The sequence below is a fragment of the Cyrtonyx montezumae genome, unplaced genomic scaffold (assembly GCF_038088225.1).
Source record: "Cyrtonyx montezumae isolate F1298 unplaced genomic scaffold, pur_monq_1.0 scaffold_9, whole genome shotgun sequence".
Lineage (NCBI taxonomy): Eukaryota > Metazoa > Chordata > Aves > Galliformes > Odontophoridae > Cyrtonyx > Cyrtonyx montezumae.
In genome coordinates, this window is record NW_027072100.1 from 10096556 (window position 1) to 10120274 (window position 23719).

Below are 23719 nucleotides of genomic sequence, written 5' to 3' on the forward strand. Positions count from 1 at the left end.
TCCCGCTGCTTGTCCTGCGGACGAGCTTTCCTTCCGCTCACCCACGGTGGTTCGCATCTTTGCAGCAGGATTTGTAACCCAACTGCCAGCACCGAGCCTCTCCCTCCTGTCCCCGCGCCCTTTCCCAGCTGCTCACATCTGGAGGAGCCTTAGTGCTGCCCAATCGCTTTCCAGAACGTGCTGGATGTTGGCATGGAGATAACTTTATTAGGTGGGAAAGCTGAGTGCTCCAAGTGCAGTCCCCGTGTCAGTGCTGACCCCCCATCCGAGCAGTGACACAATGCACAGCTGCACCCCTGCAGCTCGCTGGGGGCTGCCACGCTCTGGGGAACCTTCCAGGGGATCCCCATTGGCCTTTCCATGGGTTTGTGCGCTTTTGGGGTGCTGTCAGGCTGCAGTGGCAGCAGGGCAAGGCTGCACGTTGTTCTGTGCATCCCACTTTAATGGGGTGCTGCCCTGTGTGGGGGCTTGTGGGGTCTGTGGGTGAGTTGGGAAGGAGCAAGGCAAAAAGGGGGGAATAAAACTGGGGCAGATGGGGGAAGGGCAACGTCTGGAAGCCAAGGAGCCTCCAAACTGCTGTTGCTGAGTCCGGGCAGTGGGACTTGCACGGTGCTGTGCCTGTTCCCAGCTCCCTGCGCACTCGCATCTGGGAGTGGATTTGTATACATATATATATTTATTTATTTATTTTTTTCAGTCTGAGCTTGAACTTTCCACAGCTGGCTGCACCTCTTCAGGCAGGGAAAGGAATGGAAAACGAAACTGATTATGAACAGAAAGGAAACAGAGTAAACCCTGCCCCTCCCGGAAGCCTTTTTAAAGCCCGGAGCGTCGGGTCCCGTACCGGGCTGCAGCGCCGGGTCCACCTCGGCACTTCCCCATTTCGCATCGCTCTCAGCCGGAGGCGGCGGACAGCGGAGCGGTGAGCAGCGGGGGGCGGCCCCGACGGCGCGGGGATGGGGAGCGTACCCCGACCCTCGGGAGCGAGGACGGGACGGGGAACTCCAGCGGGAATGGCATAGGGGAAGAGCCGCCGTCCCTCTCGGTGCCCGGGGCGGGCAGCGACTGTCGGACCCACCGCCCCTGAGCATCTCTCCCCCGTGCGTCCCCTCCCGGTGCCGGTGTGCCCCTCCTCGGTGCCGGTCCCTCCCGGTACCGTGCGTTTACCCCCCCCGGTGCGTCACCCCCCGGTGCCGCCCGGTCCCCGCGCATCCCCGCCCCGGTTCCCCGCGCTCCGGTGCCGCTGCCGGTGTCGGCTCCCCCCGGTGCCGGCGGGAGGAGCGGGGCGGGGCGGGGCCGCCGTGATGCAATTTCCGCGAAATCTGGCCCCGGTTTGAATGCGGGGAGGCCCCAAAAAAAGAAACCACCGGCGACGGCAAAGGGCCGTTCCCGGGAGTGACGGCGGTGAGAGCGGTGCGGGACCGGGGACGCCGGGTGATGCGGGGTGAGGTGAGGTGCGCGGGGTGCTGCGGCACGTTAGGACCGGGGGGGGGCACCGGGTGTTGCGGGGTACGGCGCTCCCTGGGAGGCAGCCCGGCCCAGGGCACAGCGTGGGGTTGCTGCCCGGCCCGGGGTGGCCGTGGGGTGCTGTGGAGTCCCGCGTGGCAGCGGGCGCTCCCGGGTGATGCACGGTGCACAACTCACCCAGAGCTTCTGGCTCGCAGCATCAATAGATGGGATTGGTGCTGGGAGAGGAGGGGATGAGGCTGAAGGGGACCTCTGTCGGGGTGCAAAGTCCTGGGCTGTGATGCCTCTCCCCTCTCCGCTGCCCTTCTGAGCTTTGGGGACACGGTCTGAACTTTTCCAACTCGGAGAAGGCAAAAGCGAGAGCTGCGGCTGCCGCCGTGCTCCGGGGCCGCCCCACGACGCGGGGTTTGCCCTCCCCACCGGCACTTTGCAGCACGGGGCCGGGAGAGCCGTGCCGGCTCCCCGAGCCCTACGCCATCACACGGCAGGGACCAAAATCGGGGGAAGGGAGCGGGTCCCCAGGGTGCCCTCGTTGCTGCGGGGAGGTGCGGCCCCGGCGTTCTGCCCCACGCCGCTTGGCTCACAGCAGCGGGGAGCGTTGCCTAATCTTCCGTCAATAATTAACGAAGGCAAAGTCTGACAAAAAGCCGCCCTCCTCCCCCAGCTGCCCTCCAGCGTGGCAGGGCGGGGAGGGCAGGGGGGTGCGCAGGCACGTCGGTGCGTTCCTCTGCTCACCAGCGTCGGGGAAGCGTGGCTGTCCCACTGGGAACGGCCCCCACGGAGGACGATGCCGTGGCAGAGAGGCGCAGCCCTGCCCCGAGGCGTGTGTCCTCCTGAGCGTGGGGAAATGCCGTCAGTGAGGTGCTGGCTCGGCTCGGTCTGTTTTCTGGCTGGGTGCACGTATCCGTGTCGGTGAGGGTATGGCCACCTGGGACTGGGGGGGATGCTCTGCAGGTGGGGCTGGGAACACAGAGGGGACACCGTGCGCAGTGATGTGAGCAGCTCGTTGCTCCCGTCAGCGGGATGAGTGGCTTTTATGCCAGCCCTTGCTTTTTGAGGCTCGCATGAGGAGGGGCTGTTTGGAAAACAGTGCAGGGATGTGTATGTGACTCTTGACCAGCTGCTGCTGTCCCTGGGCCACATGGATTTTGCCCTGTTGACTTCAAAGCCTTATCACCATGAGGAGGGCTGCTCTGCTGGACAGGCTCCCCGAGCTCCCCCATGCTCTGCATCTCTCTGCCACCTCTGTTTGGATTTCAAAAGCTCCTGCACCTTTTTTTTCCCTTCTTTTCTTTTTTTATTCCCTTTTCCCTCTCTGTTCCACTAAGAGAAAAACAAACAAACAAAAAAGCAGGAGTTCAGCTTTAATGCTGGTGGTGCACGGAGACATTGAAAGGGGCATGCACTTCCCTTTCCTCTTCCCTCCTACTTACAGACCTGGACAGCAGGCATACTAAAAACCAAATGCTTTCTTAAACCAATATACAGTGGCAATATTTAAAGCCAGGATATCCCCCTGCAGCTTTTACAAGCTAAGGCATCCCACCCTTGGCCCCCTGACCCCACGGGCTCCCACACGCAGGAGCTGAAGCTCCCTGACTTTGCCTGGGAGCTCGGCACTGCTGCGGGGTCATGGAGAGCTCCACGCTCCCTCAGGGCTCCTTTTAGCACTTGAGCTAGAGGCACATCCAGCAGCTCGGTGGGGTTTTGGGACGGGCTGCCTGCAGGACATGGCACGTGGGTGATGCTGTATGAGCAAGTGCAGCGCGGTCCCTGCAGATTGTAGGGTCCAGAAGGTCTGGACCATTCGTGCTATGTGCCTGTGTGCTGCTGCCAGCCCTGCCCACCTCCTCAGCACCCCAGAGGTGGGCAGAGGATTCTCGATGCAAAGTATTTGTGCTGAAGCAGTGCAAAGTTGTGCTCCCTGCTTTGCTGGTTGGAGGTCCTTCCCGTCCAGCTGAGAGCTGCGCCTTCGGGGCTGCGGGTCGGGAGCCCAGGGCTGAGCACGAGGCTGGTGGCTTTGCTCGGGGGCATGTCCTGCTCCAATCTGCCCGAGCGTCGTGTCCCGGCAAGCTGCTGCACCTCGGAACCCCAAAAGCCCCGCAGCATCCTTTCTGGGGATGCTCCCTGCCCCTGGTTGCCCAGGAAACGGCTCGCGGATGCACAGAGCACTGAGTCACCGTCCCCACATCTGAAGCCGCAATGTCTGCAGCCGGATGTTTACTGGCCGAGCGTGCCCGGCTCCTGCCCTCGGCTGCTGCGGCCGGGGAGGAGGGCGGTTGCCGTGTGGATTAATCCTAATTAATCTCGCGAGCCACGGGGAGGAGGGCTGGGGGCTCGGGCTGGGGGCTCGGGCTGGGGTTGCTCTGCTCGGCGTGGCGGTGCCCCCGCGTGACCCGGGGAGGGGAACAGAGCAGGAAAAAGAAAGGGAAAACTGTTGGGAGTGAGCGGAGCCGGGGCAGGCGCTGGGAGCGGGGAAGAGGAAGTGGGATGGTCGGGCTCTGCTCCGGGAGGAGGTCGGTGGCCGCCGCGGTTCCTATTCCTGCCGTGCTGCCGGCCGTCCCCTGGGGCTGTGCTCAGCCTCCCCAGCGCCCGGCGGGTTGGCAGTTTGCTCCCTGCATCATGTGGTGCTCGGGGACCCACGGCCACCGAACGCTTTGGGAGCAGACCCCAAGTGCTCGGGCGCTGCGGGCGAGCGTGGCTCTGGCTGAGTTTTGCTGCTCAGGAAGCATGACTGCTGTGTCCTGGCACAGCGAAGAGCCCGGCTTAGCTTCCTGCTAAGTCACTTGTTGCTTGTTTCTTTGTCAGGCTCCGTGGGCTCGCACCAATGGCCGGTGTGTACGTAGCCAGCTAGCACCACCTCGTAGGAACTTCCCCGCACCACCACCATGACGAATGCCAAAGGCTCCACGGTGCTGCTGGGCAGCCTGCAGCGCCAGCTGGAGCTGCTGCTGGTCTGCTCCAAGTGCAGCGTGAGGGAGGATGAGATCACCTACCACCTGCGCCCAGTGGAGCACAAGTGCATGCATGAGATCCTGCTGGCCCGCTGCCGCAGCCGGCACAGCGTGGCTTGGAGGAAGGTGTCCCGGAGGCCAGGCTTCCCAAACCCGGCACGCTATGCCGTCTGCAGGTACTACAGGCTGGGCTTGGGCTGCAGCAAGCATGGCAACCAGTGCACCTTCGCCTGGAGCCCCGAGGAGGCCCTTGTGTGGAACTTCGAGCGGGAGCAGAAGCTGGAGCGGCGTTGGCTGAAGGCGGCGGTGCTGCTGGCGCAGCTGGGGGCCGGCTCCAGCACCGAGCCCCCCAGCACCTGCAGCGAGATCCTGAGCGAGTTCGGGGGGCAGTTCCAGGAGATCTGCAGGCTCTGCTTCTTCGGCTGCCCGCAGCGCATCTCGGCGGGCGGCCACGGGCGGCCGTGCAAATCACACCGCGTCTGGGACCCGCTGCTGGTGCACGTGGTGGCCGACAGCCGCCGCAAGAAGCAGTACACCCCCATCCGGCCCTGCCCCGAGTTCATGGTCGCCTTCAGCTACTGCCGCTTCGTCTCCAGGGGGCAGCCGTGCCGGCACGGTGCGCAGCGCTGCCAGTACGCGCACAGCGACGTGGAGATGGCCGTCTGGGAGGCTGAGAAGGAGCACGGGCTGGCACGCTCCGACCTGCTGCCGGCACCGGGGCCGTGCGTGGAGAACGGCAAGCCCTCAGCACCCGCCCCGGTGCTCTTCTACTGCCGGCTGTGCCTGGTGACCTTCAGCTCGCAGGAGAGCTTTGAGAACCACTGTTCCTCCGTGGAGCACGTGCAGATGCTGTCGGCCGACACCTCTGTGCAGTGGGTGTACCGCGCTCCACCGCTTGGGCTCAGCTCCTTCCAGCTGTGCAGCAGGTAAGGGGCCGGGCTGCAGCGTGGGCAGCGGGGGTTCCTGGCACAGGTGGCAGCTGGGATGGCTCTCTCCTGACAGAGCGGAGGTGTGCGAGATGGGGGACGGCTGCACCAAGGCTCACTCCAGCGAGGAGCTGCAGGAGTGGATGCAGAGGGTGAAGGTTGCCGCCAAGAAGAAGAAGCAGGCCATAATGGAAGGGCTGGTGTCCTACCAGGACCGGCTCATTGCTGAATACCAGACGTGCTCCAACGAGGTGCTGATTGTAAGTTGTGAGTGGTAGGGTGGGAGCAGTAGCCCCATACATCTCCTGGGGTGTGAGAAGCATTTGGTGTGAGTCTGTGGTCTGCACTGGCCTCATTTCCAGAGTTGGGCTTGGGAAGGGAGTTCATGCATCTCAGCGGCCTCGTGGCCATAGTTGGGTGAGATGCAGAGAGGTATCATCCCTACATCTTCGCCCCATCCGGACAGCAGCCTGCTCTGGATGCCCAAACATGCTGCTCTATCCTGAGACTTTTAGTTTCCCAAGGCTGGGAACGATGAGTGGGAGCACTTATGGATGGTCCTGCTTGGGGGATGGGTGGAAAAGGTGGAAATGGTGCCATGGTGTGATCCACGTTTTTTTTTCCCTCATCCTCCTCTTCTCATGCTTCCCTCACAGATGTCTGAGTATGTTGAGGGGGTTAACGTGGTGTGCCAGGAGCCCTTGGATGTGCACTCAGACAACAGGCACTTGAAGTACCAGTGGAAGTTCAAAGTTCATTCCCAGGTAAGCCCAGCCCTGTGAAACAGGACTTTGGGAGATCACAATGAGGACTTGTTTTGTTGGTAGTGTACCTCTGTGTAATGTCAAGAATAAGATCCAGCCACGGTCCTGCTCAGGGTCTCGTGGGTGTCAGGAGCAAGAATATGGGTATAATCGTCCTCTGCCAGCTGAAGTTCATGGCAGACTATTTTAACTGCTGTAAAACTGAAACGTGAGGTTCTTAAAAGCTGGAAGGAATTTTCAGTGGGGCTGCACGAGCTGAATGTCATGAACACTAGGCGTCAGATCCTGCAGCAGCCCTTGGGGGGAACGGCTGCTGGAGGACCTCATGGCCCCCTGTCTTCCCCCGGCAGAAGCCCCTGCAGCACGTGGCACTGCTGAAGAGAGAACCCGGAGCCAACTTCTGCCTGTCGGGGAATGGGCTGGCACGGGGCCTGCAGTACCTCCGGGGCGAGCACGTGGCCTTGCTGCCATCCATCCCCCCCACGGCGCAGGTGGAGGTCTCCTTGGAGTGTTGCACGCTGGGCGTCTTCGAGCAGTGGGTGGTGTTTGATTTCGGCAGCCGCCCCGTCCTCGTGAAGAAGCTGAAGGTGAGGGTGGGCCGGCGGGAGGCAGCCCAGCACGTCCCCAGTGGCAGGAGGAGCGGCCACACCGTCGACTTTGTGCGGTGGAATCGAGGCAATCGCATCATTGTTCCCAGCGTGATGAGGACCAGCGAGGAGATGGATCTGTTGGCCAAGTACAAGCCTGCTGCTCTCTCCCTGGACTCCCAACGCAAGGGCGGTGCGAGCGCTGTCATCACCCGCATCAACTACCGAGAGAGGATGCACAGCTTCCTCTTCTGTGAGGAGGAAGCTGAGCAGGCACTGATTGCCAGGTAAGTGCCAGGTGTGGACCCGGAAGGGATCCTCCCATTGAATGGTGGAGTCGTTGTTATCCCTGCCCTTGGTGCCATGCTGGTGGTGAAGTTGCCATCCCCTCTGGGTTGGGTCAGTAAGACCTTCCCAGATGGAAAGCTGCCAAGAGATGACCTGGTGGGGAGTGATAAGAAGGGAAGGGCTGTGTCTCATCCCATGGCTGTGGATTAGCTGGAAGCAGGTGGTAATCTCCCCTCTGCAGTGGGAAGGGCAGTTGTTGCTGATGTTTGGCTAGTTCTCTGCTGTTAATTGGGTTGTTTCTTTTTTCCAGACTCAACCTGCGGGTCCTCATCTCACTGACCCCCATGATGCAAAGCCTCTCCATGGGAATGAAGTTTGCCCAGGCTGGAGAGCTGTTTGCTGAAGTGCCTACCCCTTACAACCTCTCACCAGACACAGATGAGGGATATCTGCTGAACCGGTCGGTGCCCACAGCTTTCCTGGCACTCGACCCACCTGTAGACAATCGAGTTTATGAGGTTAGCGTGGAGAATAAAGCCACCACGGAGAAGACAATCTGGCTACAGATACCAAAGAGGTGTTGCTCGGAGCTGAACTTGAAGCCACAAACCTCTCACAGCGTGGAGATCCAGTTCCAAATCGACCAGCTGCTGTTCCGGCAGTGGCACCAGGCTGTCGACCGCCTGTTGGACGAAAGACTGGTCCTACCTGATGTTGCCAGCTGCTCTATCCCCTGCTGCCTCCAACAGCCAGAGACAGGGAACAGCAAACAGAAATTGGCCATCTCCTTCATCACTGGCCAGGCGACCAGCAGGCGGCAGGTCCCACCTCTCCTCATCTACGGGCCATTCGGCACGGGCAAGACATTCACGTTGGCCATGGCCACGCTGGAGATCATCAGGCAGCCCAACACGCGGGTGCTGATCTGCACTCACACCAACAGGTTAGCAGGGGCCAAGGGAGCAGGCAGCTGGAGTTGTGGCCGGGTTCCTGCACTGGTTATTGATCGTCCAATACGAGAAGGAGCCAGAGTCCATGACAGGGAGCTGAGCTGACCTTTGTTCAGTTTGCTTTTCAATTATTTGTTTAAATAAATAATTCATTTTTGTTTAATACGTCTCAGACTGTTTTGGCACTCCTGCTAGGAGGAAGCCTATGGCATGGATGGAAGTGTTTGCAGAAGAGGTAGCATATTCCTGCTTTGTTATACAATGGGGATGGTGAGACCGTATTTCTTCCTATCCCTTAATATGTACTGGAAGAAATGGAAGGGAGCCTGCAAATGCTCTGTGCACATGTCAATGTTTTGATTTTTCCAGGAAGATTATAGGGAAAGGGAAATGCAGATCAGATTGCTGTTGAGTCTGCCTTGAGAGAATCCAAGATTGTTAAAATTAGAACAGTTATGCTGTGAAGAGTGTCTACATCCCATCGAGCAGGTTGTTACTCAGTTTTTAATGTATAATGAATAGCTGGCTCCTATTCTTAGCCTGTTTCGGGCTGATTGCACTGAAGCTTCTGTTGTGCAGATAACACAGCATCTGCCTGGGCTGGAGGTGCCAGGAGGTCAGCAGATGAACCTAGAAAAGCAGAGTCACAGATTTTACTGGGCATGTTGCATTTCAAATGATTTCTCCATGTGAGCACTGAATAATGCCCGAGTCTCAAGCACCATCTTGTATTTTAGACCATGATCTCACAGTATGACTGGACTTAGTGGCTGAGTAGACACTGGCTTCTTTGCACATCTGTGAATATCTCTTGAGAGGAGTGTGTTGTCAGCCAAAGCTGGGGGAGCTTTTGGCTGCTTGGTGGTGAGTGGTCAAAGGAGACATTGGTCTTCATGGTCATAGCATTGGGAACACCACCTACGATCCTTTGATGGTTTCCCTTTTTTATTCCCCTCCAGTGCCGCTGACATCTACATCCGGGAGTATTTCCACAAGTATGTGATCAATGGGCACCCGTGGGCTGTGCCCTTGAGGATTATATCCACTGACCGCCCCATTAGCTTGACCGACCCCACCACTCAGATGTACTGCTGCCTCACGAAGGACCAACGCTTCTTCCGCTACCCCACGCAGGAGGAGATCGACCGGCACCAAATTATTATTACTACCTCCATGCTATCCAAGAACCTGAAGGTTAGCCCAGGGTACTTCACCCACATCATGATCGATGAGGCTGCTCAGATGCTGGAATGTGAAGCTTTGATTCCGCTCTCCTATGCCACTTTTGAGACCCGAATTGTCCTCGCTGGGGACCACATGCAGATAACCCCAAAGCTGTTCTGTGCTGGGGATGGGCAGTCTGCAGATCACACCCTGTTAAACAGACTCTTTCAGTTTTACCAGAAAGAGAAGCACGAAGTGGCCATGAAGAGCAGGATCATCTTCAATGAGAACTATCGTTCCACTGCAGGCATCATTGAGTTTGTCTCCAAGCACTTCTACACTGGCAAGGGTAATGCTATCCACGCCAGTGGGAACATTCCACCCCACCCTGAAATCTACCCACTCATGTTCTGCCATGTGTCTGGTGTGGCAGAAAAGGATATGTCCATGATTTCTTGGCACAATGCTTCTGAGATAACACAAGTGATCGAGAAAGTGGAAGAGATATATCAGAAGTGGCCACACGAGTGGGGTGCTCAAGATCTGAAGAGGATCTGTGTGGTCTCCCATGGGATTCAGGTATGTAGGAGAATGTTTTCAATTGCTGACAGGGTATGTATGCACCACTGACTGACTGCTGCCCAGTAACCTTACCAACAGATGAGGGACCTTGGCCGTTAGGGGTTGGCGTTCCTGAGCTGAAAATGTGTTCAGTTGTGCCTCTTTCCTTCTTACCAGGTTTCTGCAATAAGACATGAGCTGAGGAAGAAGCAGTTACCAGATGTGGTGGTAGAAAACTATGAAAACTTGCCAGGTTTGTGTCCTGCCCAGTAGCTAATAATGTCTGCTTACATTTTGAGGTCTCTTGTTTGCTAGGGAGGACTTTCCCAGTCAAGTCTGTGGACAAGAGAGTCTATTGCAGCTGCAGCCACTGTGTAATGGGCAGGGGGAAGGGACACTGGGTGGTTAGCAGAGTTCTGCTGCCCTATCCCACTCCTCCCCGCTGCCGCAACCCACGTAGTGCTGATGAGGAAGGGGCACCTAGAAATCCTTGGACTGATTTCCATCCCCGTCTGGTCGGTAACTCTTTGATTTCACCCTTGCCTTAGTGAATACAATTTCAAACTGAATTAAATCTGCACCCAACCATCGACTCCTTTCAAACTTGTGGATGTTTCTGGAAAGGAGGGTGGAGGCCCTGAAAGTGTGATCCCAGAATTGTCAGCATGTGTGAATCATGTGAAGCCCCAGTACCCCCAGGGGATGCCAGTGGAAGGGATCTGAGACCAGCATGCCCTGTGGGTGCCAATCGCAGCACAACTACAGAACAGTTTGCTGAAGGAGGAGTCTGTTGCTTTTGATGATGAGAGAGGGATAGGGCTGGTTTTGTCCTCTAGGTGACTCTCTGTGACTCATCCATGTTTTTGTTATTACTGTTTTTTATAGTACAGCCAGGACTCCTCGTGGTAAGAATAACTGACCCCTGGGGTGTGTTCCTCATCTCCACACCTTTTCTTTACCATCATTTAGCTCAGAAATCACAGGGTGCCTCCTGCTTGCTGCTATTTGCCGTGCTGGCAGTGCTGTCCTTGAAGGTAGAGGGGCACTTGTGAAAGGGGCACTGCAGTGTCCCTGCCATTACCACAGCTTTGGTGCCCAACCCTTCCCCTGCCTTCACAGTGCATGGGTGGTGGTGATTTAACATCACAGAATGCCTTGGGTTGGAAAGGACCTCAAAGATCATCTCGTTTCAACCCTTCCCTTGGCGGCATCCATCCCAGTTCATGGATGTCACAAACCCAGAGAGCCTTCCTATGCTGAGTGATTTCTCCCTTGTCTTCTCTGGTGCAGGCCGTGAGTTCCGGGTCATCATCATCAGCACAGTCCACACCAGTGAGAGCCTGCGTGTCTCAGCCTCCCACAACCTGGAGTTCTTCAACGAGGCCAGAGTGCTCAACACCATCATGACGAGGGCTCAGTCACAGGTCATTGCGGTGGGGGATGCGGTGGCCTTGTGCTCCCATGGCCAGTGCAGCAAGGTGTGGAAGCGCTTCATCCAGGAGTGCATTGAGAAGAGGAGTGTCTCCCCGGCGAACCTGACCATGGCCCAGATCAAACAGGCAGCGTGTGACAAGGAGAGCTGGTGCAGGAGGAGCCCCGAGGGCAATGATGAGGACAGTGACACGGATTCCTGGAGCTCCGAGACCGACAGCATGAATCCTGATGATCCCATCCTCCAGGAGCTCTTAGATGAGAGCAAGAACATGCTGGTAACGGTGTCTGAAGAAGGGCTGCTCAATGTGAAGTCCGAAGCTTCAAACCAGTGGGAAGACAGGCAGGAATACGTCAACTTCTCATCTCAGGTGATGCAGGAATATCTGCACATGCACCCCAAAATGTACAAGAGGTGTGAGCTGGTCAAAGAAGGGTTTGACAAGGCTTCGGCCTTCCCCCTCGACGACTCTCCTGCAGTTACCATTCAGATCAAAGGCAGAGTGCACTGCGGGACAGCCTTCACCGGCGATGAAGTGCTTGTGGAAATCCTGCAGAACAGCACAGCTGACAGCGGCGGCCTGCGGCCCCAGGGGAAGGTGGTGGGCATCCTGAAGCGTGCCGAGAGAGAGCGCACCTTCATCTGCACGATGGATGAGTTCGATCCCCGGGTGATGATACCCATTGATACCACTGTCACCAAAATATTTGTCCCGGGGCTGAAGGAGAAACCGAATGTCATTCCTATCCGCAAGCTCGTCAATGGGAAGTACAGAGTGGTCAGCTGCAAGAAGATCAACCAGGACACGAGGAGATGCCAGATCTTCTCTGTCCAGATCATCTCCTGGCGGAAGGGTTTCTACTACCCTTTGGGGATAGTAACTGAGATTCTGCCTGTGGCTTTGACTTTGGATGAAGGCTTAAAGATTCTCAACTTAGAGTATGGTTTGGAGAGGAAATACCCACCTGTCATTACCAAGGAGTTAGCCAAATACAGCACCTCCAGCAAACCAAACCCCACCAAGGAAAACCTGAGGGATTGTCGGAGTTACCTGACCTTCACTGTCGATCCTCAAGGTGCGAGGGACCTGGACGATGCTATCAGCGTCAGGGACCTTGAACATTGCTATGAGATTGGGATCCACATTGCAGATGTGGCCAGCATCATCCCCAGGGGCAGTGCTGTGGACTTGGAAGCAAAGAGGCGAGGTGTCAGCTACTACGCTCCTGAGCAGGAGCCCGTGAACATGCTCCCACCCCACATTAGCAATGACATCTGCAGCCTCCTGCCACAGAAGGACCGTCGTGTGATCTCCCTATTTGTCACCGTAGAAAAAAAGACTGACAAGGTGATGAAGGGAATCTTCACCCTCTCTGTAATCCGCTCAGACTGGCAGCTGTCCTACGAAGAGGCAGAGCTCTGCATTCAGGAGCACTATCAGAGAGGTGAACGTGCACTTCGCTTTGATACCCTGGAGAACTGTCTCGCTGTGGCTTATCACTTCTCCAGGATCCACAGGAAGTCTCGGCTACAGGAGGACTGCTTCTATGATCAGCTGGATGAAGGAAGCACCCCGGGCAACAGGGGGTCCCACCAGATGATAGAGGAGCTCATGATCATGTTCAATAGCTTCGTGGCTGAGTTCCTCACCAGCAAGGAGGTCACCAAAAATGTCACTCCTGTCCGGTGTCAGGGTGAGCCAAACCCTCAACAGCTTTTACACATGACAAACAAATATAGCCACATCATTCCTCTGTCCCTCCACCTCTCACATCACCTGAGAGATGAGCCTTCTTGTCAACAGCACCCCAAAGAAGTGGAGTTCTCCTTCCTAAAACCTATCTGGGAGCACCTGCAGTCTGCTGCACATCTCTCTGACCTCCAGAAGATGTTAGACCTTGTTGTTACTGATGACATCCACCCCAAACTTGCTCCTGTGGCCCTGGAGTTCAGGAGGCTGCTTGGCCGCTCCTATTTCTGCCGCTCCAACTCCACTGCCCAGTCCAAAGTGGGCCATTACTCCCTGAATGTTGACTCGTACACCTGGGCTTCCTCTCCCATCCGCCGATACATGGACGTTGTGGTCCAGCGGCACCTCCATTCCGTGCTCCGCAAGAAACCCATCGCCTGCTCTTCAGATGACATTGACTTCCTCTGTCATGACTTCAACAAGAAGAACTCCAAGGCGACCATGTATGAGAAGAGGGCCCGCTGCATGCAGATGGCCGCCCAGTTGAAGAGACAGGTCATGCAGAAGGTCGCCTTCGTAGTAGATATCGAAGGAATGGACAGGTACTTTAAAGCTCTTTTCCCTCTGAATAGAGAGAGCCTTCCTGATCCCCACATAATCAGTTATAGGTCTCTTCAGCTGGTAGAGCAGCCCATATTTCTGCAGAACCATAGCAGTGTCAGGCTGATGTGGAAGAGGAGGATGTATTCAGTGGAGACAATGAAGGAGCACTGCCTGCAGCCAGGCCATTTCCACGACCACAGTGTCACCCTCTTCCAGGCCAAAATGTGGCAAGATCTGCTCTTGGCCATCAGACAGGAGGAATTTGAGAAAGTGGCCTGTCTCCTTCAGAAGAACAAGGAGCTCTACAAGCGGTGTGTGGGCTGGGTGAGGAAGAGCGACTGCTTGCACTATGTGGAGATCGTGATGGAGCTGAGCGCTGGCGACACGCTGCAGTTCCAGCTCACCACTGACGTCTCCCGGGGCTTCCTGGTGCCCTTCGTGCAGCTGTGGTGCATCACACCAGGTTTTGACGTCTGCCTGCAGCACACGGAAAAGCCAATTGACTGCTTCTCTGCATACGCCACACTGCCATCCAAGGACAAGTACAAGAACGCTGGGGAGTACAGGAAGGTGTGGATGCCGATGAGCGCCATGGAGTCTGCGTCGTGTGCCGTGGCTGAAAATGACTCTATCATCCTCCACGATGTCAAAATATCCTGGGCAAAGCAAAGGACAAGCAAAGGGCAGCTGCAAGGGACTTTCTGCCTGAAGAAAAGCTTTCTGCAGGAGTGCTCCATTGAAGTGGACTTCAACCACTGCTACTTGTGCATTCGCCTGGGTGGGCTGAAGCTCAGGAGCCTTCAAAGCGATGAGGAGTGCCTTAGCCACAGCCTCCAGGAGCTGACCTTGGGTCACAAGGACAGGTCCAAAGACAAGCTTGTGGTGGATCCTGATACGTACACCTGGGTGGCCCATGGGCTCACCGAGGAGTTTGGCAGCGATCAGAAGTCAGACAGGAGCAGTAAGGAGACGCTGAATTTTTACATCAACTACATGTCTATGGAGAACGTCCCTGCAGAAATATCACAGGCCTCTGCCAGGTTCACAGTGGAGCTCATCCCAAAGATGCTGCCAGACGTGTAAGTGTGCTTACACTCGTGCTCCGGTTAGCCCAGTAGGTCAGGGTGGCTATTCCCCATGGGTCTCCTCTGCCAAACCCAAACATTCTTTGCTTTGCCTGAAAATGTCACTGCCCAGCTCCAGCTGAGCTCTTGGGCCATTGGTGTTTGGTCGAGGTGGTGGCTTTTCTCAGATCTGTTCTCTGGATGCCTTGTGCTCTCCCCGTTGCCATTGAGGATGAGGCTGGAGATATGAAGGAAGGTGCCACGCTGAGGTTTCACTGCACATCTGTTTCTTATGTTCCTAAATTGCTGCAGGGTGTGTTGTAAAAGGCAGTGTGAAGCTCTGGGGCAGGGTTTACTCCCTGATGTTCCAGTTGTTCTGTGTCACTGTGAAGCATGGTCTGCTCATATTGAAGCAGAGCTGGTGTCTTGTTTGCCTGCTAATTGCATCCCTGACTGCTGTAGCTTTTTTGGGGGCAGAATTTACTTCCCTTCATGTCTTCAATTTTAAGAAAAATTGGAAGCTAGGCCAATAAAATAGAACTGGACCATAAGAGAATGGAACTGGGACAGAAGCTTTGCTCCTTCCTCTCCACGTATTTGCAGGCTCAGCTCTTATGACAGGAACAAATTGCCCAATAAGACCTGTATGCAAATGATTTTAAGTTAGTTCTGGAAGGATTTGATACAAGACCAAAGCAAAGAGAGCAAATGAAACAGTTGTACAAAGCTGTATTGTTGTTTTCACTATCTTATGCTACTTCTTTAATTCTTCATTAAACACTTCATTAATTCTTGTTTTTCCCTGACAGACGGAAAGAAAATGCAATTTGGAGGCTCAAGAATGCCTCCAATCTGGCTAAAAGCATTGCCTTAGGCCATGAACCTCCATCAAAAGGTAGAGAAGACATTCTCCATTCTCATGCTGTGGTCCCTGCTGGTCAGGCAGGTGCCCTAAAGATTCTCTGGACCTTTTCCTTGGGGCTTCTGCTCTCAGGCCAGGAAGTTTCCTTGCTTGGTTGGGGGGAGCTTTTGGCCCAGCAGTGAAGGCAGTAGAGGTGCAGGCTCCTGCTGGTGCAGGTTCAGGTTGGGTTTTATCCCTAGGAAACACAGAAAGGACTCCTGGGCAGTGGGATGGGGATTACATTTGGGCAGTCTTACAATGGGGCTGCAATCGTTTGCAACCTGATACATCCTCCTGTTGAACTGCATGTGTTCTCTCTTCAGTAACCTTCTTTAAGCTGATTTTCATGTCTCTTTACTAACAGCCACCAAGTCCCAAGTCCTGCAGCAAAAATCCTTTGATCTCCCTGGCAGCCAAAGGAAGCTCAACCATAGTCAGAGCCAGGCTGTGCTAAATGCTTTAAAAAAACCCTTCACACTCATCCAAGGCCCACCAGGTAAGGCTGGGGACAGCGCTTGAGTACTTGGTCCTTAAAGGCAGGTGAGAACTTGCCTGTTGCTTTCCATGGGGCAGGTGAAGGTAATGAAGGTTGACATCACCTCAGGTTCTGAGAATTTTTTTTGCTTTTGTGGCTGATACTGATCTAGAACAAGAGCATTGTGGTTAAAGCAACCTCAGCAGCATTCTTGCTTTTCTAGGTACAGGGAAAACTGTTGTTGGAATTCACATTGTCTACTGGTTCCATAAGCTGAACGAGGAAGTCACCAAGGAGCAACTGCCATGCCCTGATGCGAATGAGCCCCAGGGCACAAAGTGCATCCTGTATTGTGGCCCATCCAACAAGTCTGTTGACGTTGTTGCTGGTAATTGCCTATTCTGTGCCCCTGCAGTAGCTAGTACTGGTGGGAGGGAGATGAACAGGAGCCTGGGAGGCAGGAGAGGCTGTCCGAGTGTCAGCTGAGCAGGCTTTTTCTCCTCCTCCAGCGATACTGATGAAGATGAAGGACCTGAAACCATTGCGAGTTTATGGGGAAGCCATAGAGTTGCTGGAGTTCCCATATCCTGGGAGCAGCAGGCACCTCTCCCGCAAAGCCTTGCGGGATGCAAAGCCAAACCGTGAGCTCAGGTAGGATCCGTGCAGCTGAACAACCCAGAGCAGCCATGGTTTCCAATGAGTAACTGCACTATTAACCCACTTTCTCCTTTTTTATTTTTATTTTCTGTTTTTCAACTGTATTTATAGTACATTGCTAGTCAGGAAACTCAAATGGTTGAAAAGCTTCAAATATCCCAGATTTTATCATCTCTTTTTCAAACGGCCCTAAAAGTCTCTGACTTCATTCCTACTTGCAACTATCAAAGGGTGCTTGCTGTATTTTGTGTCCCCAAGGGCAAAGCGGGTCTATAAGCATGTACAAGTCTGGTTGTGACTCCTTCAGCTAACATGGTTTCTCCACATAGACAGGTGTGGCATGCTTCACTATAGAAGAGATGGCTTGGGTCTCCACAAGGGAAATATTTATATTGTGTCTCTTTATTCAGTGAGATCATTCTGCACCATATGATCCGACGCCCGCCCAACCCCTTCTCGCAGCATATCTATCAATTTGACCGTCGAGTGAAGGCTGGAGAGGAGATAACAGAAGAAGAAATAAAGAAGTGAGTAGAGGGAGACTTTGGTGAGAGGTGTCTGAAAGTCAGCAGGTTTGTCCTGGGTTTCACACAAACCAGGGGACCAGGTGAAAACACTATAAGAGACTAATAAGCTCTGTGTTGAGAATGATGGCAAGCAATTAGCTGAGGGTTAGTGCTACAGTTAGTGCCTCAGCATCTCTTCTGCTCAGTGCTGTTGTTCTTCCGGTCCCAAAGTCACAAGTATGCGTGTGACATTGCATCCTCGACCCTGACCCTCTGCCCTGTTGAGTTCAGGACAGAATGCATTTCCTGCTGTGTGAAGCCCTTTTCTGGGAACACCAGCTTGTTCTGGGGTGGGTAACAGAGCTTTAATCATTTAGGGAAGTACAGCCTCTGCCTGGCTCCTGCTTAAGGAACTCGGAGGTGTTTCTGCTGTGCATAACCTGGTGCCTTCTGCATCAATCACCAGGCACAAAAGTACCTTGGCAAAAGCTCGTGCGTACGAACTGGCACGCCACAACATCATCTTGTGTACGTGCTCCAGCGCATCTGCCAGCTCCCTGGAGAAGCTCAATATCAAGCAGATAATCATCGATGAGTGCGCCATGTCCACAGAGCCCGAGACCCTCATCCCTTTGGTCAGCCATTCACATGCCGAGAAGGTCAGTCCTTACAAGAGAGCTTTAGGATGGCTGCTCAGAGCTGTTGAGTCTCTACACACCTCCCACTTCTTACCATGCTCTTCCAGGCCTGACCAGGCATTAAGGCTGTTTTTGTTAGTGTCTGTGATGCTGTATCAGGCACTCATTTCCTCTGATGTGTAACTGTAATTCAAGTCTTGAGGCATGGAGAGGTACATAAGGTATGGCAGTATTCTTAGCAGACACACGAGCTGTATGTTGTCTGTTCATGTCACATAAGAGGGACTCACTGAGACCTCCTGTAGGGCTGAAATTTATGGTGGATAACTGTAGCATCTTCTTGCCTCTCTGCTTGGTCTGCTCTGCTCCCTTTCTTCAGTGAATCACTTCAGGGATCACCACAACCATTATGGGGTCAACCCAACCAGGATGAGTCCATGATGGAGTGATTCCATAATGGGCTTCATTGTTTTTTTATGGGGTCAACCAAACCATGATGGGTAAACCCAATAATATTGGGGGTCATATGACAGGGTAAAAGGCAACGGTGGGATTCATTGATCTTTGATGGGATCAACCCAGCCATGATGCAGTCTGTGACTGGATTCATTGGTCTTTTACAGGGCTGAGCCAACAAAGATAGAGTCCACAATGGAGGGATTTAGTCTTGCATTTGGCTTTCTGTAGGGAAAACAAATTGTGTGGATGTGGTTTTGGTGCTCTGTTGTAAGCTGAGCATCACTGCCACCAAAATATGTCCTGAACCAGGTACAAATCACCAACATGGCAGGAAGTCTCTGGAGACTTTCTGTGTGATGTCTTTCTCCTGTCAGATGGGAATTAGGCTCTGCATTATCTGGGTCAGGGTTTTTATATAATACAGAGCATGGTCCTTGCTCGAGGTTGCTGTAACCGTAAGAGAAATAAATAGCAACAAATATCTGAATATAAATAGCCTTCCAAATAGCTGATGACCTTCACCGTTGCCACTGTCTTCGTAGCTGAAGCATCCATCTTTTGTTCCAGGTTGTTTTGCTTGGGGATCACAAACAGCTGAAGCCTGTGGTCAACAATGACTTCTGCAAGACCCTTGGCATGGAGACATCTCTTTTTGAGCGCTACCAGAAGCAGGCATGGATGCTGGACACACAGTATCGCATGGTGAGGCTTTCCTCAAGCTGCAGCAGAAGATGATGATATCAGCAGGGTTTGGCTGAAGCCACTGGAAAACAGATATTCTTCATTTCCCTTCCCAGAGCAATGAAAAATGCACTTGCTCAGCAAAGCGCAGTGGCAGTGCAAGTGAAACCTGTCCTCCAAATGCTTCCTGTTAGGAACTTTTTTCCCCTAATCTCCTTGTATATATGTGTAATATAAATATATATTTTTTCTCTGCCAGCACAAAAACATCTGTGAGTTCCCATCCCAGGAGTTCTACGGTCATCGCCTGAAAACCTGTCCCCAGCTTCTTCACAAACCTAGCGTCCTATACCACAAGAATAACCGCTGCTGCCCCATCATCTTCGGGCACGTGGAGGGGAAGGAGCAGAGCCTCGTGATTTCCACCGAGGAAGGAAATGAGAACTCCAAAGCTAACCCAGAAGAAGTGGAGCAGGCGGTGAGCAGGGCCCTAGGGTTGCAAATGGGAGGATGCTGTGCTGGGAGTGACTGTGGATGGTGAGTTTTGAGATTAGATGGAGATCTGTAGGGTGGGCGCAGGTCCTGCTCGTGTCTGCAGCGTACCGTGCTGCTCCTGGCCAGAGTGAGGTAGGGAAGTGAGACCCAGAGGTGAGCAGCACAGTTGGGCACCATCGCTGCCGTGGGGACAATATGCTGGAGGTTCCCAGGTGAGCAGAATCGTGGTCTCCCCAGGTGAGGACTGCGAAGCAGCTGACACTAGATGGCACCATCAAACCGCAGAGCGTCGCAATCCTCACTCCCTACAACGCCCAGGTGTCCGAGATCAACAAGCGTCTGCTGAAGGAGGGCATCCGCGGCGTCACCGTCTGCACCATCATGAAGAGCCAAGGTGGGGCTGGAGGGAAGGAGGAAGGGACTGCTCCCCTCTCCCGAGGGCTGGAGCAACTTGATTTAGTAGTTTAGTGGGTAGGGATGGTGACGGGAGGATGGTTGGACTAGATGATCTTGTAGGTCCTTTCCAACTTAATGTATCTATGAATCTATGAACTTCTCACCGAGGCAAATCCTGCAGCAGAGTAATTGCAGCCATGCATGGACCCGATTTCTGGGTGATGTGTGATGATGATAAATCACAGTGCCCAAGAGGGATGAGGCTGATGGGAGTGGGAGGCTCAATGGAGAGGACATCTGAAGGGGTTACTAAAGAGCTGCTACTGGGAGTGCTCTGCAGAGATCAACAAGCAGGTCTTGGGAGGCCTCTAGAGCTGGAGAAACACACTCAGATTGTGGATCTTGTGTAGCATGGAGTGGCTAGATGCTTCCATCTAAAATACGTGGTTCATTTGTGCCCTCTAGGAAGTGAATGGAGATACGTGATCCTGTCGACTGTGCGCTCCTGCCCTCGGCACGAGATCGATAGGAAGCCCACCAAGAGCTGGCAGAAGAAGTACCTGGGTTTTGTCACTGACCCAAACCAGGTCAATGTTGCCATCACCCGTGCTCAGGAAGGACTCTGCATTATAGGTGGGTGAGCTGGGAGTGTGCACGGCCTGCAGGGGAGCAGCACCATTTGCAGAAAGGGGTGGAGGTCCGTATTACTAAAAGCTGGTGGTCTTGCTTTATTCTTCTGCCCTTTGAGCTCTCTGTGATTTTGAAACTGGGCTGTGTGGGCAACTTGAGCAAAGCAGCGATCGTGTGTGGCTCATGTGCAGCATGTATAGATAGTTTCTCTCTGTTTTGGTCTGTGTTGTTTCCATCACTTGCATCCTAGTGCTCTCTTCTAACAGAATTTTACTTCTTAGTTTCCCAGTAATTGTGCAAACACAGGCTGTGATGTATAAGGAAATGTGGCAAAACTGAAAAGGGAGCTGTGGTTTCACAGAGCTCTGGCAGATGGGAATATCCCCAGAGTTACCCAGCAGTGCCAGGCGAGCAGTGTTAAGTCTGTGGTGATACTGTGTGAGCCTCTTTTGACCACTGCCTCCATTCCGTCTGTCAACAGGGAACCGGTACCTCCTAGAGTGCAACCCTTTGTGGAGGAGACTGCTCCAGCACTACATAGATCATAACTGCTACACATCAGGCCAAGGGATTTGTGTCAGGAAGATTTCATCCTTCCGCCGATGAAGATGAATTATGCCTTGATGAGCTTGTCCCTCTTCACCCAAACTGTGCTACGTGTGCCTTGGGAAGGACACGATCTTTCCATTATTCGAACGTGAACCACCACATGAGTCAAATGCACTGGGAAAACCAGGATCTCTCCCTGCATGTTGACAGCTCAGTCTCAATATGTGCTTTGGTGACTTGTTTTTTTATATCATTGCAACCTTGTATAGGAACTTTCAGCTCTAGAAAACCAAAAACCATTGGGAGTGGGTGGACGGGCATGTGTGACTTTATTGATGATTATAGTTTTTTAACTAGAAGATGCTCGGTGCAGCCACCATCCTATCTGTTAGTGCAGCTGTGCTTTGGGGACCAAATACCTTTTCCATTTGTTGGAGGTGGAATGACTGCGTGTGGCAGATCTGCACAGCAAGCTGTGATTTGCCATGTGGGACCAAAACTTCTGAGTAGTGCCACTCATTTTAAAACCAAGGCCAGGGAAATTTTAAGGTTTCTTATTTCTCAAAGTAGAAAAATAATCTTTTGTTGGCTTGTTTTTGTTCTCAAGAGAAGGAAGAAAGCAAAAAGAGAACCATGTTCCATGCTGTCTAGAAAAAGCACTGTTCTCCGAGCTTGTAAATATCACTGAGCCAAGGCTAAGCTGTAAATAGATTTTACTCTTTGTACAAAGGAGGCTGTTCTCACCAGTATAGAGTTAGTGGAAACTGAGGACTGCTCCCCACGAGGCAATGTTGGAGTTTGTAAGCATATTTTAAACTGTTCTGAGTTTCATTTGAGATCTCCTCCTGTAAGAGCCCCCTCTCTCCTACCCCTTATTTTTTTAAAGCTGCTTCTAATTTATTAATGTTTAAATCTATGGATTTGTTTCGTAGTCCGTGGCCTGAGGTTTTTAAAAGCAGTGATGGAAACTTGGTGAGCTTATCACACAACTTATATGTCTATAATGTATGTTTTTACTTAGAGCAGCTGAACTGCTGTGTACTGGAAGCTGTGATTTACTGGGGGAGGTTGCTTTGCACAGGAACTCATGGCTGAGAGGGACACACCGTGGTGAAGTGGTGCTCCCTACTGAATGGAGGAGCTGCTGCTAGAAGCACGACAGTTTTGAAGGAGAATGTCTTGGTTTCATTTCAGTTCTGAATGTATGAAGTGCCTGCTTCAGCTCTCCCTGAGACCACGTGGCTGTCTCTGGATGTTCACATAGGATGGGGCCAAGATGCAGTCACAGAGTTTTTGCAGTATGTATGTGTATTGTACTGGGTCAAAAGTCATCCCTGGCATAAAAGAACTTCACAGCGCTCTGGCAGTGATGAGTTTTGTCCTGTGACTGCAGTTGTAAATGCAGCATGGCTCTTCCCAGTGTGAAGGAATGTGCAATAAGGAAGTGCTGTGTCTGACAAAGCCCTTAATGCTGTGTTACTGCGTTCTGACTCCATCAGACTTGACTCGAGGACTTACAGAGCAGTTCTGCTCCTCCCTTGTTTTAAGCTCCCCCGTGCACTTCTGCATTGGTTGGGTTTGATCTGTACATCTGTATTCTTGTATAAACTGATGGATGGCTGCAGTTCTCCACGGGACAACAGCCTTCAGGAGTACTCTTGCTGGTTCTAGAGGTGGTAAAAACTGATGTCCTTTCTTCCCCCCAGAAGCCATTCCACCCTGGATCTGAACGGTTCCACGCCAGCCTGCTTTTCAAGTATTATTGCAACTCCCAAATGAGCTTGCATAGGAATAATTTTGTATGGGAGTAATCTTGAAATGCAGTCAGCTGTCTCAGCGATGACTGTGGGTTGGAGGGTTGCAATGGTGCAGCACTAACAGCCATCCCAGGCTGCTGGGTGCTTGTGCTGTGAACAGCTGCCTCCAGAGAAGGCTGTGCAGCTGCAATAGTCAGGGCTAGCAGAAAGTGCAATTAACCGATCTTTTTATAGACTGTTAGTGCCAGCTGAATATCATCTTCTTGTCCTTGTGCTCATGAATAGAGAGAATCACAGAAGTGAATACAGAAAGCAAGTTCAAAATGGTCAGGTTTCATTTGCATACAGAGTTTTTAATTTACTTCTGAAAGCCCACTGGACTGTGTTTGAGGGCTTGGGCTGGTCTGTGTAGGACACTTAATTGACTGCAATAAACTGTTATAATAGAAATGAAATGTTAAGTGTCATAAAATGTAAGTTAAGGAACTTGAAACGTGGCAGGTTTTTATTTGTTTTGTACGTCTGTGACTTCCGACAGACCTCGGATGACTCTTTGGATACAAATATTTTTACCTGCTTCTAACGTTTGTAAAAACAAACCTCGACATTCCTCTTCTTTTGATACTTTAAGCCATAATTGTAGAAGTGATTTGAACTTATTTAAGTAATAAATTTTATTATTAAAAGGTCTGTTTATGTGGCAGTTTGATTCGAAGCTGTGTGGGGGTGGGTGGCTGTATTTTGAATAAACCAAATGGTAAAAAAGGAAAGTAGAATTGAGTGTGGCACGTGGTGGGAAATTTGTCTTCCAAATGTCGACCTCCTGGGTACGTTATATTTTCCTGCTCTGACTGATTGGTTTTAAAATCAGTGAGACATCCTTGCACCGTAGGGAGTGGGCACAAAATCACAATCCCTGGTCGCCCCATAGCTTATAATCACCTAACTGTGACTTCAACGTGTGCACAAAGAAAGCACTGGGAGGCAGAGATGTTTCTACCTCCTGTGCTTTGCATCCATGCTATCCTGCAGGACTGCATGTAGCTGCTCCCACCCGGGAGCTCTGAGTGCCATGTAAGGGCGTTATTTGTTCTGACAAATTTGGGATTGGTTACCTGTGAGACG

At 52.9% G+C, this 23719-nt stretch overlaps 1 protein-coding gene across 3 annotated transcripts; it reads left to right on the plus strand.

The window, feature by feature from the left end:
* Positions 1 to 1359: 1359 nt before the first annotated feature.
* Positions 1360 to 23276, plus strand: HELZ2 (helicase with zinc finger 2). 3 transcript variants are annotated; one of them, XM_065754329.1, is made up of 20 exons: positions 1362 to 1449; positions 4276 to 5347; positions 5424 to 5607; positions 6004 to 6111; positions 6462 to 6985; positions 7297 to 7929; positions 8896 to 9679; positions 9839 to 9914; positions 10952 to 14465; positions 15260 to 15345; positions 15716 to 15847; positions 16050 to 16214; positions 16336 to 16477; positions 16894 to 17010; positions 17456 to 17648; positions 18654 to 18788; positions 19027 to 19245; positions 19500 to 19656; positions 20124 to 20291; positions 20770 to 23276. In XM_065754329.1, the coding sequence occupies exons 2-20, from the start codon at positions 4356 to 4358 to the stop codon at positions 20892 to 20894; spliced, it is 8454 nt and encodes a 2817-aa protein (XP_065610401.1). In that variant the 5' UTR covers positions 1362 to 1449; positions 4276 to 4355; the 3' UTR covers positions 20895 to 23276. The 3 variants fall into 3 exon arrangements, with proteins under 3 accessions (XP_065610403.1, XP_065610401.1, XP_065610402.1); XM_065754330.1 differs by lacking the exon at positions 1362 to 1449 and having other exon boundaries at positions 4265 to 5347; XM_065754331.1 differs by lacking the exons at positions 16894 to 17010; positions 17456 to 17648; positions 18654 to 18788; ... (2 more) ...; positions 20124 to 20291; positions 20770 to 23276 and adding an exon at positions 16813 to 16881 and having other exon boundaries at positions 1360 to 1449.
* The last annotated feature ends 443 nt before the right edge of the window (positions 23277 to 23719 follow it).